The following is a 13900-nucleotide window of genomic DNA, read 5'->3' on the forward strand; positions in this document are numbered from 1 at the left end:
ATATGGGAGTTTGTTTTAAATAATTCTTTAATGTTATTTTTTAAACAGTACTAGTTCCAGTAGCAGATTATTTCATTTTAATAAATTAAATTAATATAAAACTGAAATAATCTGCCAATGCTAGTACATTTTCATCAATATTCATGAATTATTGACTTTAAAACAAGCTACTATGTCTTGCTGAAAAGTTACTTTTCAGCAAGACATAGTAGTAGACAAGTTAGTTTTGTCTTATTTCAAGTGTAATAAAATATTTGCACTAGAAACGAGGCAAAAATACTTGATAAGATTTTGTGTTTTGTTAATTTTTAAAACCTTTTTACCCCCAAAGGCCCAAAACTTATTATAATCAAGTGCTTATTACAATTACATACAAGAAGAGATGAAGGCACTTAATTTATTTTACTTACGTCAACATTGTAATTCACTATACATCCAAAAATTCACTGGACTTACTTTAATTGAGTGTTATAAACGTTGACCAGAGTCAAGTTATAGTCCCTCATCTTTTTTCAGTTACCGTGGGTGGAGCGCACCCACGACGTTTAAAATAAACAGTAACTGTACATATATGAGCCGCACTGGGCTGTAAGCCGCACCGGGCTATGAGCCGCACCGGCACCGGGCTGTAAGCCGCTGATATCTCGGCCTCTCTCGGTTTCCCGCAAGAAAGTAGCAGAGAGCTTTAATAAATCTGCGTCTCCAACACCGAACCGTGGATTCGTTCACACCGAACTTAATACGTGCAGCGGCTCTATTTCCCTCCAGTCCTGCCAGATCGAGAGCCTTCAACTTAAAAGCTACATCATATAAACTTCTTTGTGAGGTTTCCATGATGAGCGGGTCTGAGTTTGAAAACATTTCTCCATAGTGCCTGATGCTAGCATGTGCTTGTTCTAAATGAAAATTAGCGCTTTCTTCTTTGATTTCCAATTTTGACTTCCAATGATTCACTTCCTGCTATAGAGCCCCCTGGTGGTAGAAGAAAAATCCGCAGCAGCATGGGGGGAAAGTAGCGGCTTATAGTCCGAAAAATATGGTAAATGCAATGTTAGAGTTTACAGAGCAGAGACTCTGGGTGCCACTGACCGTACAGCTGCTGGATGGCCAGCTTGTCGTCCAGATCCAGCTTGTACTGGGACACGTCTCCCACCGGACCCTGGTAATACGGCCTCATGATGGACGGATCCGAGGAGGAATGAGAGAGGCCGAGAGCGTGGCCGAACTCGTGCACCGCCACGGTGAACAGGTCTGTGGTGCTGCCGCCACCTGTGGAAGTGGGAACATCAGCAAAAACACAAAATCTTACCAAGGATTTGGTCTATTTTGCAGTGCAATTATCTCAGTACAGTTGATATAAGACAAAACTAACTTACAAATAACTTTTTAGTCAGATATGAGAGCATGTTTCAAGTAAATAATCCCTTAATATCAATTAAAATATATACTAGTTTCATTAATCTTATAAGTGGCAGACTTTCACTTATAACAAGACATTTTACCCATATTATACCGTAAGTGAGATAATCTGCCAATGGAACTAGAACTGGGTTGCTAGGTAACGGGCTGGCCTTGGCTGGTGTTGCTAGGTAACGGCGTCAGTGGAACTATAACTTTTTCGTCAATATTAAGGAATTATTTACTTAAAACAAACTCCTATCTCTTGCTGGGAAGTCACTCATTAATTAGTTTTATCTTATTTAAATTGCACTAAGATATTTGCAGCAGAAACTAGACCAAACATACTTGATAAGATTTTGTGTTTTTGCAGTGCTGTTTCACATTTCTGTCACTGTTATTGTAAATTTGTACCTCCGTAGCTCCAGGTCTCATGGTCATCAAAGTGTGTGTCACCGGAGACTTCGTCAATGCCAGGAAAGAAGGCGTGGGCCAGGGTGCCGCCCGGCCCGTCGAACGGATACCCGTCGTTATGGAGCAGCGAGGCAAAAGAAACTCTGATGTCCCCTCCGGCTTCGCCGTCGCCCGGCAGCTGTCTGAAGTTCAGCGGAGCGGCGTCACTCCAGGCTTTCAAGGCGTGAGCCAGGAGATTTTTCACCTGATCAGGGCTAACAGAGGATCTTGACGGGTAGCTGTGGACGCTGGAAATAAGAAAAAAATACTTTATTAAAGCAAACATGCAAAAACAGAACATTTTACCAAGTATTTTTGGTCTAATTAGTAGTTCAAATATCTTAGTTCATTTGAACTAAGACAAAACTAACTTACAAGTAACTTTTCAGCACAGTTTTAAATCAATAATTCCTTTACATTAATGAAAAGGTTTGTTTCATTAGCAGATTACTTTTGATATGATTTTATTGATTAATTCTCGACATGTCACAACCGTTCATTTATGACAAGACATTTTCCAAAGTTAAAAGAGAAATATTCTGCCATTGGAAACAACAGTTTTTAGCAGTATTAAGGAATTATTGGCTTAAAATAAACTCATATGTCTTGTTGAAAAGTTGTTAGTTTTGTTTTAACACGCTTGAAATAAAACTAACTTACAAGTAACTTTTCAGTAACTTGTTTTGTTTTTGCTTGTTTTGGGGAAATAATTAATAAATATTAATAGAAAAAATACTAGTTATAAGTAATTTGCCAGTGAATCAAGACATTTTTACGAATATAATAACTTATAATAATTCCCATATTATTATAAAATACCATATGGGAAAATTTTATTGTTACACCACAATATATTACTATGTACAACAATGTTTTCAACAATATTAAGAAATTATTGACCTAAAAAAGTTCATATTTTTTTCACTTATAACATTGGAAAAATATCTTGTTATGAGTGAAATAGTCTCCTAATGGAACCGACACATTTTCATTTTCAATATTGTTTACTTAACACAAGCTTGTATATTTTGCTGAAAAGCTACTTATCAGTTAGTTTTGTCTCATTTCACGTTTGCTAAGGTATTTGCACTAGAGACTAGACTAAAAATACTTGGTAAGATTTTCTGTTTTTGCAGTGCGTTTCAAGTTGTTTCTTGATTCTATAAATCAGACAGTAATAAGTGAGAATGGAGAAATTTTTTCACCATTGGAAAATATTTGTTTTTAATCAAAACTACTTCATAATTTAACAAGAACACTTTCAGATAGAGTAGGGTTTTCAAATTTGCATTTACTTTTAATACTAAAATTAGTTTGATATGAAACATCAAAAGGTAAAGAGTTAAAAAATAAATATGTAATTCCCCCGATATTAAGCTGTGAAACTCTGCGGTTAAAGAAATGATCATGATTCATGCAGTTGCGTGTTAAACCTACAGTCCAGCATGACTGGAAACACACCTCCATGTGAGATCTGTCTTGTGCCATTTAAGGCCTGACAGAGCGTATCTCTTCCTCCTCCTCCTCCTCCTCATCTCCTCGCCTCCGATGATGTCCGGGAGCGAGCATCGCGGCGTGGACATGAGCTTCAGCGTTTCGCTGTCTGGAGCAACAGTTCAATATCATGTGTTAAAACTGACTGGACAAAAGGAGAACTTAGACAATGTTGGGCTTCCCACTATGATGTAAGAGCCACAAACCTCGAGGAGTTTTAATGGGATTTTGTGTTGTGTCATTTAAATTTAAAATGCTTATTTTAAAAATAAAAGTCTGAAAAATGTAGCTTGCACTCGCAGAAAATTACATCAATTCATCTTTACAGTTCGGACAGATTCTATTGTTGTCACAGATCTTCAATTGGATTCAGGTGTGGGCTTTGACTAGGTCATTCTAACATTTCAGCCATTCATTTGCTCTGTATTGAGCTCCATCCATCATCTTATTAACTCTGACCTTCTTCCTTGTTCCTTTTGAAACAAAAGCATTCCCACAGCACAATGCAGCCACCACTGTGCTACAAGGCGGAGATGATGTATTCAGGATTATGTGGAGTTTTAGTTTTTTCTTTTGTTTCATAAAAACAGCAGTTGAAAAGGTTCGGTCGGCTTTTTCAAACAGCCTTCCAAGGCAGTGCAAGTTAAGCAGCTGCTTAGAGCCCCCACACCAGCAGGGGGCCCCCAAGAGCACCAAGCTAGTAATCAAATATACATTTATATTTAAAATAAAATTGAATAATACAACCTAAACTGTACTACATCTGGAAAACAATTTCTATATTATTTTTTGTAGTTGTTATACAAATAATAGGTTAATATTTTCCTGTTGGGGAAAGATATCAAACTTGTTAACTTGTTTATTGTGAATTTAGTGTTTTTCAGCTGTTGTTACTTTCAAATCGTTAAAAATAGCAGGGCACACTTAAATACTACGCTGCATTTCAAAATCCAAATATTCTTGTTTTACTTTGCTACTCCTGTAAGGTTAAAATCAACAGCCACTAGGGTAGGGCTGGTACCAGTGTTATGTTTACATCATAACACTGGTATCATGTAAACTGATTATGAATGATGCTAATCATAGTAGGCATGCTACACATACTAACTAGTTTAGGAATGGTAAAGCATTTGGTGTTGACAGGTTGGGATGGGGGGGTTTAAATGAAAATCTGCTTGGGGCCCCAAAAGGGCTTTGACTGGCCCTGGAGGTTTGATTGTAACATGTCAAAACATAAAAAATGAATACTTTTGCAAGGCAATACATGAAAAACATCATTCACAAATCATGTTTTTGGCATGTGTGTGTATTCTACCAATTAACCCGGTTTCCTGGATCCCTCCAAATCTCTGCATGACACGGATTGCTTGCTCAATCCCTTCTTTGGTCTGCAGTTTGCTGGTGAGTGGATCTGGAGGAGGAAGGTAGCCATATCTACTCAGCCAGTCCTAAACAGGAAGAGAAATAAGGAAACTAAGAGAAATTGAGCAATTTGCTGGAAGAAGAACAAGAAAAAAAGCCAGCATTGTTTTTATTGCTTACGGTAAACTACTGGCTGTTGCAACAATGACACAGGGAAAGAAATCTGAATCATTTGATATTACAGCAGCTGCAACACCGATGACGTCTGGACCAGCAGCATGTCGGCCTTTATTGATGCGAAACCTCCATCCTCATTATGCAGGTTAGATATCAAATCAAATGTTCTACTTAAAATTACATAAAAAAGCCCAGATGTAACAGAAATGTCTTCGGAAATTAAGAAATGTGATTTTGAAACCATGTGAGGCTCCACCCTGACAGGAGCGTTTGATGCTGCAGCCAAAAGGAAAAGGTGTCGACAACGGTCGCTCTGTGGTTTTCTGGGTCTTTATGAGTGGCTGCTGGTTTGTACCTGACTAAAAGGAAACTTTTTGTGCTGCTACACTGCACTGCAAAACTGCTTTGATTTGATTGTGAAAATAATATTTAAATACACAACTGTGTCCCTGAGAGCCACATAAATCATATGGCGGGCCAGAATATTAATTGAACTCTTTACTGTAAAAAAAAAAAAAAAGACATTTTTTGTCAATCCTTCATAAAGTATGAGTTTTTGTTTTTATATGTGTTTTAAATAATTCTCATATGAAATTCTGGGACCTTGCAACATTTAAAATTGTACAATTCATATTTTATATACAATGTGACAGAAAGGGGGGTTATAATTTAAGAGGAGAAAGAAGTGTTCAAAAATAATGTCTTACAACAACCAAGATGAATTTTTTTATCTGTGTGTTGAGTAGATTTATGGAATAGATTGAAGGATGAGTTTGAAAAAAAGTACAAATATAAACCAGCTTAAAAAACTGTTTTAAAAAAAGGAGCTTATTGGGAAATAGACCAAAAATGCTATTATTCATGTTAAAAATGTGTAAATAATTGTACATTTAAGGATGAGCATGTGAGACTTCATGTGGAAATTATTTAAGTTTATCTGGTGTTTGGAGAGGGGCAGGAAATCACAAGATTTATCTTCAACCTGATCCTTTTCAAACAGACAATATAAAATTGCAGGTCAATTGAGCATAATAATTTGTTTTCATTTTCATTTTTTTCTTGTTTTTGCTTTTTGTCTGTTCAAAATAAATGAACAAATAAATAAATATCTTCGTCTTTCGTTTCATCGCACGTTTCCAGCTTTTTGGTGGGAGCCTCGTGTTATTAAAATATTGAAGGTTTTGCAATATAACGACACCTGCCAATAAGATGCGATTTCCCCCTAAAAACCTCACATGTGCTGCAAACATTAAATCCAGTACAAGCGCAATTCCTATTAAATTTTCTGCGTCAAATGAGAACATTTTTGCACCACTAAGCAGCTGGAGAAGCGGCTCACTCACCACCGCTCTGCTGTACTGGTTGGACTGCGCCGCTGCGCGTCCCACGAAGTTCAGCAGCAGCAGCATCATCATCATCATCCACAGCAGAAGCTCCAGCTCCATCCCTGCAAACAAAGCGCGGCGTCATTCACGGAAACTTTGGAAAGTCCGACATTTAGCCGCAGGAAAGCGAAGAAGAGCCTCGGCTCACCGCTGCGTCTGCTCCGGAGCATGGCTGTGTCTGGGGACTAGGCTGGGCTGATCGATGCTCTGAACCGAACTGTCTGCGCTCCTTGTGACTGCAGAGTAAAAAGGTTCTGCTTTTTATTTCCCACAAGCGGATGTAGAGCGCGTAAATCACCGAAGTAACAATTGCAGTCACCGGAATAAATAGTTTGCTCCTTATAAGGCTCATCCAAACTTAGATTCTACACGGATCTGTAAGGTGATGTTACGTCATAATAAAATATCTATTAAAATAAAACTCATTGTATTTTGTTTGGATTTATTTTTTCGTAGAAGTTCAACACAAAGCAGCACGAAATTGAGAAGTAAAAGTAATTATACATATTAAAATTTCTTATGGCTACTAAAATCTGAAAGGTGTGGCATCCTTTTTTTGTACTTTGCCGCGGTAAAGGTAAAGTATGTAACTTTTATTTAAATGTATATTTTTTTTTACATATTTGTTAATCCTGTCATCATGTCTTGACAGGATGTTATTAGACAGATAATGTGTGGATCTCCTCAACCTCCAGCTGCTACTAAAGAAATGCACCCAGAGCCAGGAGGAGGAGCTTAGCGCTGTCAATAAGTCTCATGTAAATCTGCTAATGGTGGAGAAACAACTTATTGTAACAGGGGGAAAAAAATGTCAGTTGCCGTCATCAGTGGCTATGCTAACTAGCCTGAGCATTCATGGCAGTGCTAGCTGCAGCGTAGCACAGAGCACATACGGAGGGGTGACTGACAGCGCTAAGACCCGCCTCCTGACGCTGATCGGTTGTTTCTAATTAATACGGGGAGAAGAAAGAGAAGTTTAATTTTTTTTCACAGATTATCTGTCTCACAACATAGTGACAGCTTCAACAAACATGTAAAAAAATATTCTTTAAATAAAAGTTATATACTTCAGCTTTAATTCTTATAATCCCTCCAGAAAATCCAGTTCAGTTGCTTCCAGAGATTCATAAAAAGTCTATCGAGTCCAGATACATTTAATTGCATCCATTCCTGAGCCAGCCCAAGGGATAAGAGAACTGAGCCACAACTGGAAATGCCAATAAATGCTTGTGTTTAAACACAACCCACAGATGTAATCTGCTTAGAAAGAACCAGAATATTAAGTTTGATTTAATAGTTTCACCATTAATAGTTTAAAACTTTAAAGTAATTATTAAGATTACGTTGCAAACGTATATTATAGTGTGATTGTTGTGTTGCTATGGTTACTATCTGATGCCAGGAATTAAACTTTGTCCTTGAGCTTCAGTTTGTCAGTAAATACATCCGAGCAAATAATTATATCTGATTACTTTAAGCTTCGCCCCCTTTCCCAGAATAAGTTTCCATTGTATTTTTGTAAATATTTGGAGTTTTTTATAAAATATTAGAAGTACAATTATCATATTTTAAATCGTTCAATCAAGCTTCAATCAATCAAGTTTATTTGTATATCACATTTCAGAAACAAGGTTCATAAAAACATCATACAGTCATATTTTGTCTCGTTTTATCATCAAAATAATCAATACACATCAATCAATATTTATCTTCAGTCACACATGATTGATTTTTTAATTTAAATTTATTTAGCTCAGAATAAAGAAATACAAATTAAACTGATTTATTTTCCAACAGGATCAGTTTTGATCTCAGTTAATACAACAGAAATTTTATGCAGTTTAGCCTCAAAATGCCGACTTGTTCTTTTTTCCTCCTGAGTCAAGCTGCTCTTCCAGTCTGGTTCTCCGCCCTTCTCCGTCCCGTACGCATGAGCGACTCTTCAGGAATGCTTAGAGGAAGTTCCAGTTCGGCACCGCCGTCCACACGGACTTCAACAAAGACACGATTACATGTTGAGGGTCAAAGGTGAAAAGCCTCAGCAGTTCCGACCTCAGATGAGAAATCAAAGGAATTCATTCTCTAATTCCGACAGTTTTCACACAAAAGTCTCTCAGACGAGGTGGTAATAATTTATTTCTGTAAGTTCAGAGGTCAGCTGCACTGTGACATCATTATGCTCTGCAGAAAATAGTCTGAACAAACGTCCTTTTCTGACAGTTTAACGTCTGAAAATGGGATGTTTCTGAACATAGAACATAAATCCTGTCAAAACTTCATCATAAACCTCAGTATTATGCTTTCTTTAACAGGTTCAAATAGGTCTGTAGGCTTTACAAAACATGTTCCATGTTTTTCAAACAAAATCATTTTAATATAATGAGATTTCAGTCTGCTCAGTTCTGCCTGTTTTGTTTTAGAGTGCCTTGTCACTTTAAATCCAAATAAGCTGCTCCTGGCCACGTTTCCCAACTCAACATTTACACTCGTATGTGAAAATGGCTGCAAACTGATGTGCAATTATACAACCGTACATCTTTGAAAAGCAGAAGTGGAGCCTCCTTCACAACCACCAAGAATCCAGAAAGTGATTTCTGGATGGTAAGTGAACAACAAAACACTTTGTATTTTCCAGCAGCCATTGCACAGCAAACACAGTGGTAAAACCAGCTGACCAAACATGCTGGAGCTCCGCTGGGGTTGCTATGTAACGGCGCAGTGACAGTTGATCGAGACTCAACAAATGTGAGGTTTTTGAAACGGCTCATTTTCCAGACACCACAAAACATTAACTTATTACTAAAGAAATAAATGGTTGGGTGTTTTGCAGAAGCAGTAAAAACTCAAAGAGACATATAAAAATGTGAATTTTACATAAAATGTCCCTTTTAAAAATGTAAGCATAATTTTGAAAAAATGTGCCAGATAGATGCATTTTAAAAGAATTGTAGGCGGAAACTAATAGTTTCACCATCCACCAATCATTCCCACACATATACTCATATTCGTTTTTACATTTGAGAAATACTGTATTATCAGTTATAACAAGTTAAACTGAATCTTGGATCAAATCTGATCATAAAATCTCAACTTTAACTCAGTGAAAAGAATATAATTAACATTAAAAATGTCTTCTTTTTTGTGATTCTCCCTATTTAACAGGAAATAATTCTCCCTTCATCATGTAAAGATGATGCTGCATTGAGCCGAAGTGCTCTGGCATTTCCTGTCTCCTCTTAGAGTCCCATTATGTTTGCAGGTCAACATCTTTATTCTCACAGCAAACCATCCATAGTATTATCTTTCCATCTTCCTCCCCCCTTCCACTTCCTCCTCTTCTCTTCTCTTTAATTTCTGTTCGTCCCCCAGGACTAAAGTGAGTCATGCCATTAGCACATAGTGCAGAGCTGCTAAAGGCTGTCCAGTTTCCGTCATGTCTAGTTCTTCTTTCTGCCCCGTGGAAAAATAAAAGCGTTTTTCTGGCTGCTCAGTGTGTCCCAGTGTAACATTGATGTTAATAAATCGGGCAACAAAGCAACAGGCCTATGAGCCCAGCTTGTTCTCCATCTTTGTTCTTCTTCTAGGTGTATATTCAATCCACCTTATTGATTTCTTCAAAGCTCAGGCAGCAGACAGCAGCTGCAACATGACACCAGTACTTAATGTCACACTCATTGAAACTGTTTTTAAGCACTTAGCGATTTACAAATTCAGCAAATACAGCCATAATTTATTAGGGGCTTTTGTTTCCATCATCCAAAATCTAATATTTATGAGTTTTTTTAAGTGTTCTGCTCTTAAGATCTGACTGAAAATATTGCACTTTAAATGTTTCCAAGTTGTATTTGTCATTTGGTTGCCAGATTGAACACACGGGATTTTGGAGAGTTGAGCTCAAATGATTTTTGTTGAAAAAAATCTTTCTTAAAGACACAAAATGATCAATCTCAACCTTAAATTGGTCAAAGGCATGTAAACTCAATAATTTTGTTTTACTATTTTTGAAATTGCTATTTGTTTCTATCAGAATAGACTGTAATAACACAAAACTTCACGTTTGGCCTAGTTTCACGTGCAAATATCTTATTACACTTGAAATAAAACAAAACTAACAAGTAACTTTTCAGTAGAAGTTTCTTTTACATTAATAGTTCTTGAATTTTGATAAAACATACTAGTTCCTCTGGAAGATTATTTCACTTTTAACAAAACACTTTTACCATATTATAAATAAAATAATCTGCCACTGCAACCAGTACTTTTTAAAATTAATATTCATGAATAATAAACTTAGAACGAGCGGCTATATCATGCTGAAAAGTAACTTTTAAGTTAGGGTTTTCATATTTCAAGTGTGGTAAGATGTTTGAACTAGAAACGAGACAGGCCTTGTACATATTTATTTAGGAGAAGGTTTTTTATTTCAGTGCATTATTACACTTACTCTATAAATAGCACAGCTTTTAGTTTATGATAAGCATGGGCATTTACCAAATTATTTCCCAGTTTCAAATCTACAATGCAAATCATGTCTGCATGTAAACATGACCAGAGCTCTACACACACAGGTTACGTTCACACTGCAGCCGGAAGTGACCCAATCCTATTTTATTTCTTTTGCCTTGATGCGACTTGTATCTGATCGTTACAATCGTCGGATTTTTTTTTTTTTAATGCGACTCAGGCCACTTGGACATCCGATCCGATCTTTGCAAACTGGGTTTCAGATGCTACATCATCTGAAACCCTTCCTGCCCTCCATCTGAGTCACCCAATGCAGATGGAGGGCAGGAAGTAAATGCAGCCCATTTATTTCTGTTGATCCAGCATCAAAATGCCTAAAGTCTGAGTCTTGTTCCAATCGTTCTAATAAAGAGAAAGATAAACGTTATTTTCGTGTTTTGAAGATAGTTAGTCACAAGGGAGTTAATTATTTTTTTTAATTGCAGAAAAAAGAGGAGAAAAGTGGATCAACAGTCTACGACTAAAAACAGGAGGTGAGGAAACTAACAAAGCCAGAGTTTGCAGCGCCACTTTCTAACAGGTAACGATCGCATCGTTTAAATTGTATTTTCAGATATTTTATTAGACAGGTACTTAGAAGGACAAGCATTCAGATGTAAAATAAGATCTATTACTTTTACTCCCTAGCTTGGTTGTCCTCACAGTGCTAATGTTGTTAGCAGCTAGCTCCGGGCCGAGTCCTGGACAGAAAATATAATGTTTATTCAGTGGGACTTCATGCTAAAAAAAAAAAGAAAAAAAATCAGAATAAATTAAATATAACCTACCCACAGTGAGCTGTTACTATTCCCCCACATCTGCCCACGAACTTTATTTATAGTTCACTAATATATTCGTGGCCAGACACGAACACCGGGGTTTCTGTAGATCTGTAGATGTAGCTGAGAATAGTTGAGCTACATTGGACCTGAATCCTGAGTCCTACAACGACTCAACATTAACTTACAACTCCAGCATGAATTTGGGTTTACAGAAGCTGAATAAATAATTTTGCAGGAGATCCAAGCTCATTCACATAACATGGGTTAGTTTGCTGTTAGCGATAGCATCGTTAGACTAAATACTTAAAATAGCACAACTCACTATTCACCCGGCAGAAACAAGTCGACAGCCATTTAGTGCTTCTTTTGATCCTACATGCTTGACCCGACCTAAAACAAAATAATTGTTATGCTCCAGGTTTTTGAAAACTTTCATTGGCTCGTCCTATAATATGAGGTCTGCAGCTCCAGATGGTTCGTTATGTCGATCGCCTCGATGCCGGGTAAATCCTCAAGATTATAAGAGAAGTCTTTTGGATCAGATCCTAAATATACGCATTTTTTTGAGATACCTTGTCAGGTCCAGCCTACTCAGGGCATTAGAGTACTCCTGATCCATTTTGCTTTGTTTTGAACCGGAGAAATCCTCCATCTGAATTTGAAAGAACATCTGAAATTAAAACAACAACCATGGCGGACGATGACGAGGTTTAAGTTCTTAATGTGTTAGCTCCGGTTGGATGACAACTTAAAAAATCGTAAGATATGCTACACCACTAACATCCATGTTTACTTCCGCAAACACTGAGTTCTTCTTCTTCTTCTTTTTTGTGACGGTTGGCAAAACACTGAGCACGCTCTCTATTTGTGACGTTATTGCCGCCTCTACTGCGCATGCGGGACACTTTCAGGTCGTTTGCAGTTCACACTGGAGATCACCTACAGGTCGCTTGGTCACATATTTGGAAAAATGAACGACCATGGCACAAAAATTCGATTTGACAAAAAGTCGGAATCGGGTCACTTCAGGCTGCAGTGTGAACGCAAACCTAAGTTTTACTTTGAAATGGGTTTTTTTTGTTTTTGTAATGATTTGTCTTTGCAGAGAGAGCACACTGGTTTTGATTGCAGCAAAAGCAATGGATGAACATTAAACAAAACACATATTCAGGTAAGATCAAATTTTTTTATTCTATCTTAGAAACAATTTTAATATTTACTCATCTGTTACGACTTGTGCTGAGTAAAATATACCACAAATGCACATAAGTGTATGACACACCATTTTATTTTCATTAAAGGGATTCAAGGCCTTCACAAAAAGGGGTTGACTCTTGGTAGCTATAGAGTACTAACACAACACATGACAACAATGAAACCTCAACACAAATAACCCGTGAGAACAAGTGAAGACACAAATAAATAGGAGATTTTAAGGACATTTCATATGAGTTGCATCAACAGAACCAGAGGAAAAAAGTGAGCAGAGCCTACATCTCTGTAAAAGTACAATAAAGGCTTCTGTACAATATTTGATTTGTTTCTGAGTAGCTGATTGTCTCTATAGCGCCATCTTTTGGTCATGCACAGCAGGTTCAAGTCTGTAGTAGTTCTACATTTTCTCCCCCACCTCCGATTGTCTCTTTGAAGTGCTAGCATTTTAGTACGAGGTGCAGGAATTTCTGATTGTCCCTCGCTGAAAAAAAGTGTCATTAGTGATGTATAAAACAGTTTAAAAGACTTTGTGAATCAGTTTTTAATCGCTTTACAAGCTGCTACTGTTTTATTAACTGACTGGATAAACATATTCCCCAAATTAATATCAAATATAGAAGAAATTTGCTGCAGATTTTATGTTTCAGGGCTAAACCTACAACAGAATGGCAAAATTGTTATTTTTGATCAATTGTCTTGTGCTTTAAGGATGATTGGAGCCCAGATCATGCTACATTCTTTCCTCTAATAACGCTTTGCAGTCTTCCACAGTTACGTTCTTCCCCCACAGATGTCTGTACAAAAATATGCAGCCTCAATGCAGTCAGGATAGGCAGGATTTACACTTTTTATGGTAGATTTTTAAAGTTTTAAGTACAAGTGATTGTCTAAAATCTTCACAGTAGTCTCACAGCTTAGGGAACAAGCTAGTTTATCACAATATGGTTAAGCTGCTCAAGTAACAAGAGACAGTGGTTGCATTTCACAATACACCTGAAATATGCTGGTATTTACCTGGGATGAATGATCTGTGTGTGCGGCACAGCTTTGCACTTTTCTCAGATTCAAATGTAGCAAAATTATTAGCAGTTTTTCTAAAAATAAAAATCAAAACCTTGAGTTTTGAATGAA

At 37.1% G+C, this 13900-nt stretch overlaps 1 protein-coding gene across 2 annotated transcripts in view; it reads right to left on the minus strand.

The window, feature by feature from the left end:
- The window catches only part of mmp25b (matrix metallopeptidase 25b), a 25922-nt gene extending 19391 nt beyond the window's left edge, over positions 1-6531 (minus strand). For both annotated transcript variants that reach the window (XM_032574818.1, XM_032574817.1), the window contains exons 1-6: positions 6418-6531; positions 6228-6331; positions 4661-4793; positions 3313-3454; positions 1813-2099; positions 1090-1269 (exon numbers count right to left, since the gene is read on the minus strand). In XM_032574818.1, coding sequence (XP_032430709.1) covers positions 1090-1269; positions 1813-2099; positions 3313-3454; positions 4661-4793; positions 6228-6331; positions 6418-6439 — 868 coding nt within the window. In that variant the 5' untranslated portion in view covers positions 6440-6531. The remainder of the gene's footprint in view (positions 1-1089; positions 1270-1812; positions 2100-3312; positions 3455-4660; positions 4794-6227; positions 6332-6417) is intronic.
- Positions 6532-13900: the final 7369 nt, after the last annotated feature.

This window comes from Xiphophorus hellerii, chromosome 10, assembly GCF_003331165.1.
Source record: "Xiphophorus hellerii strain 12219 chromosome 10, Xiphophorus_hellerii-4.1, whole genome shotgun sequence".
NCBI classification, from domain to species: Eukaryota; Metazoa; Chordata; class Actinopteri; order Cyprinodontiformes; family Poeciliidae; genus Xiphophorus; species Xiphophorus hellerii.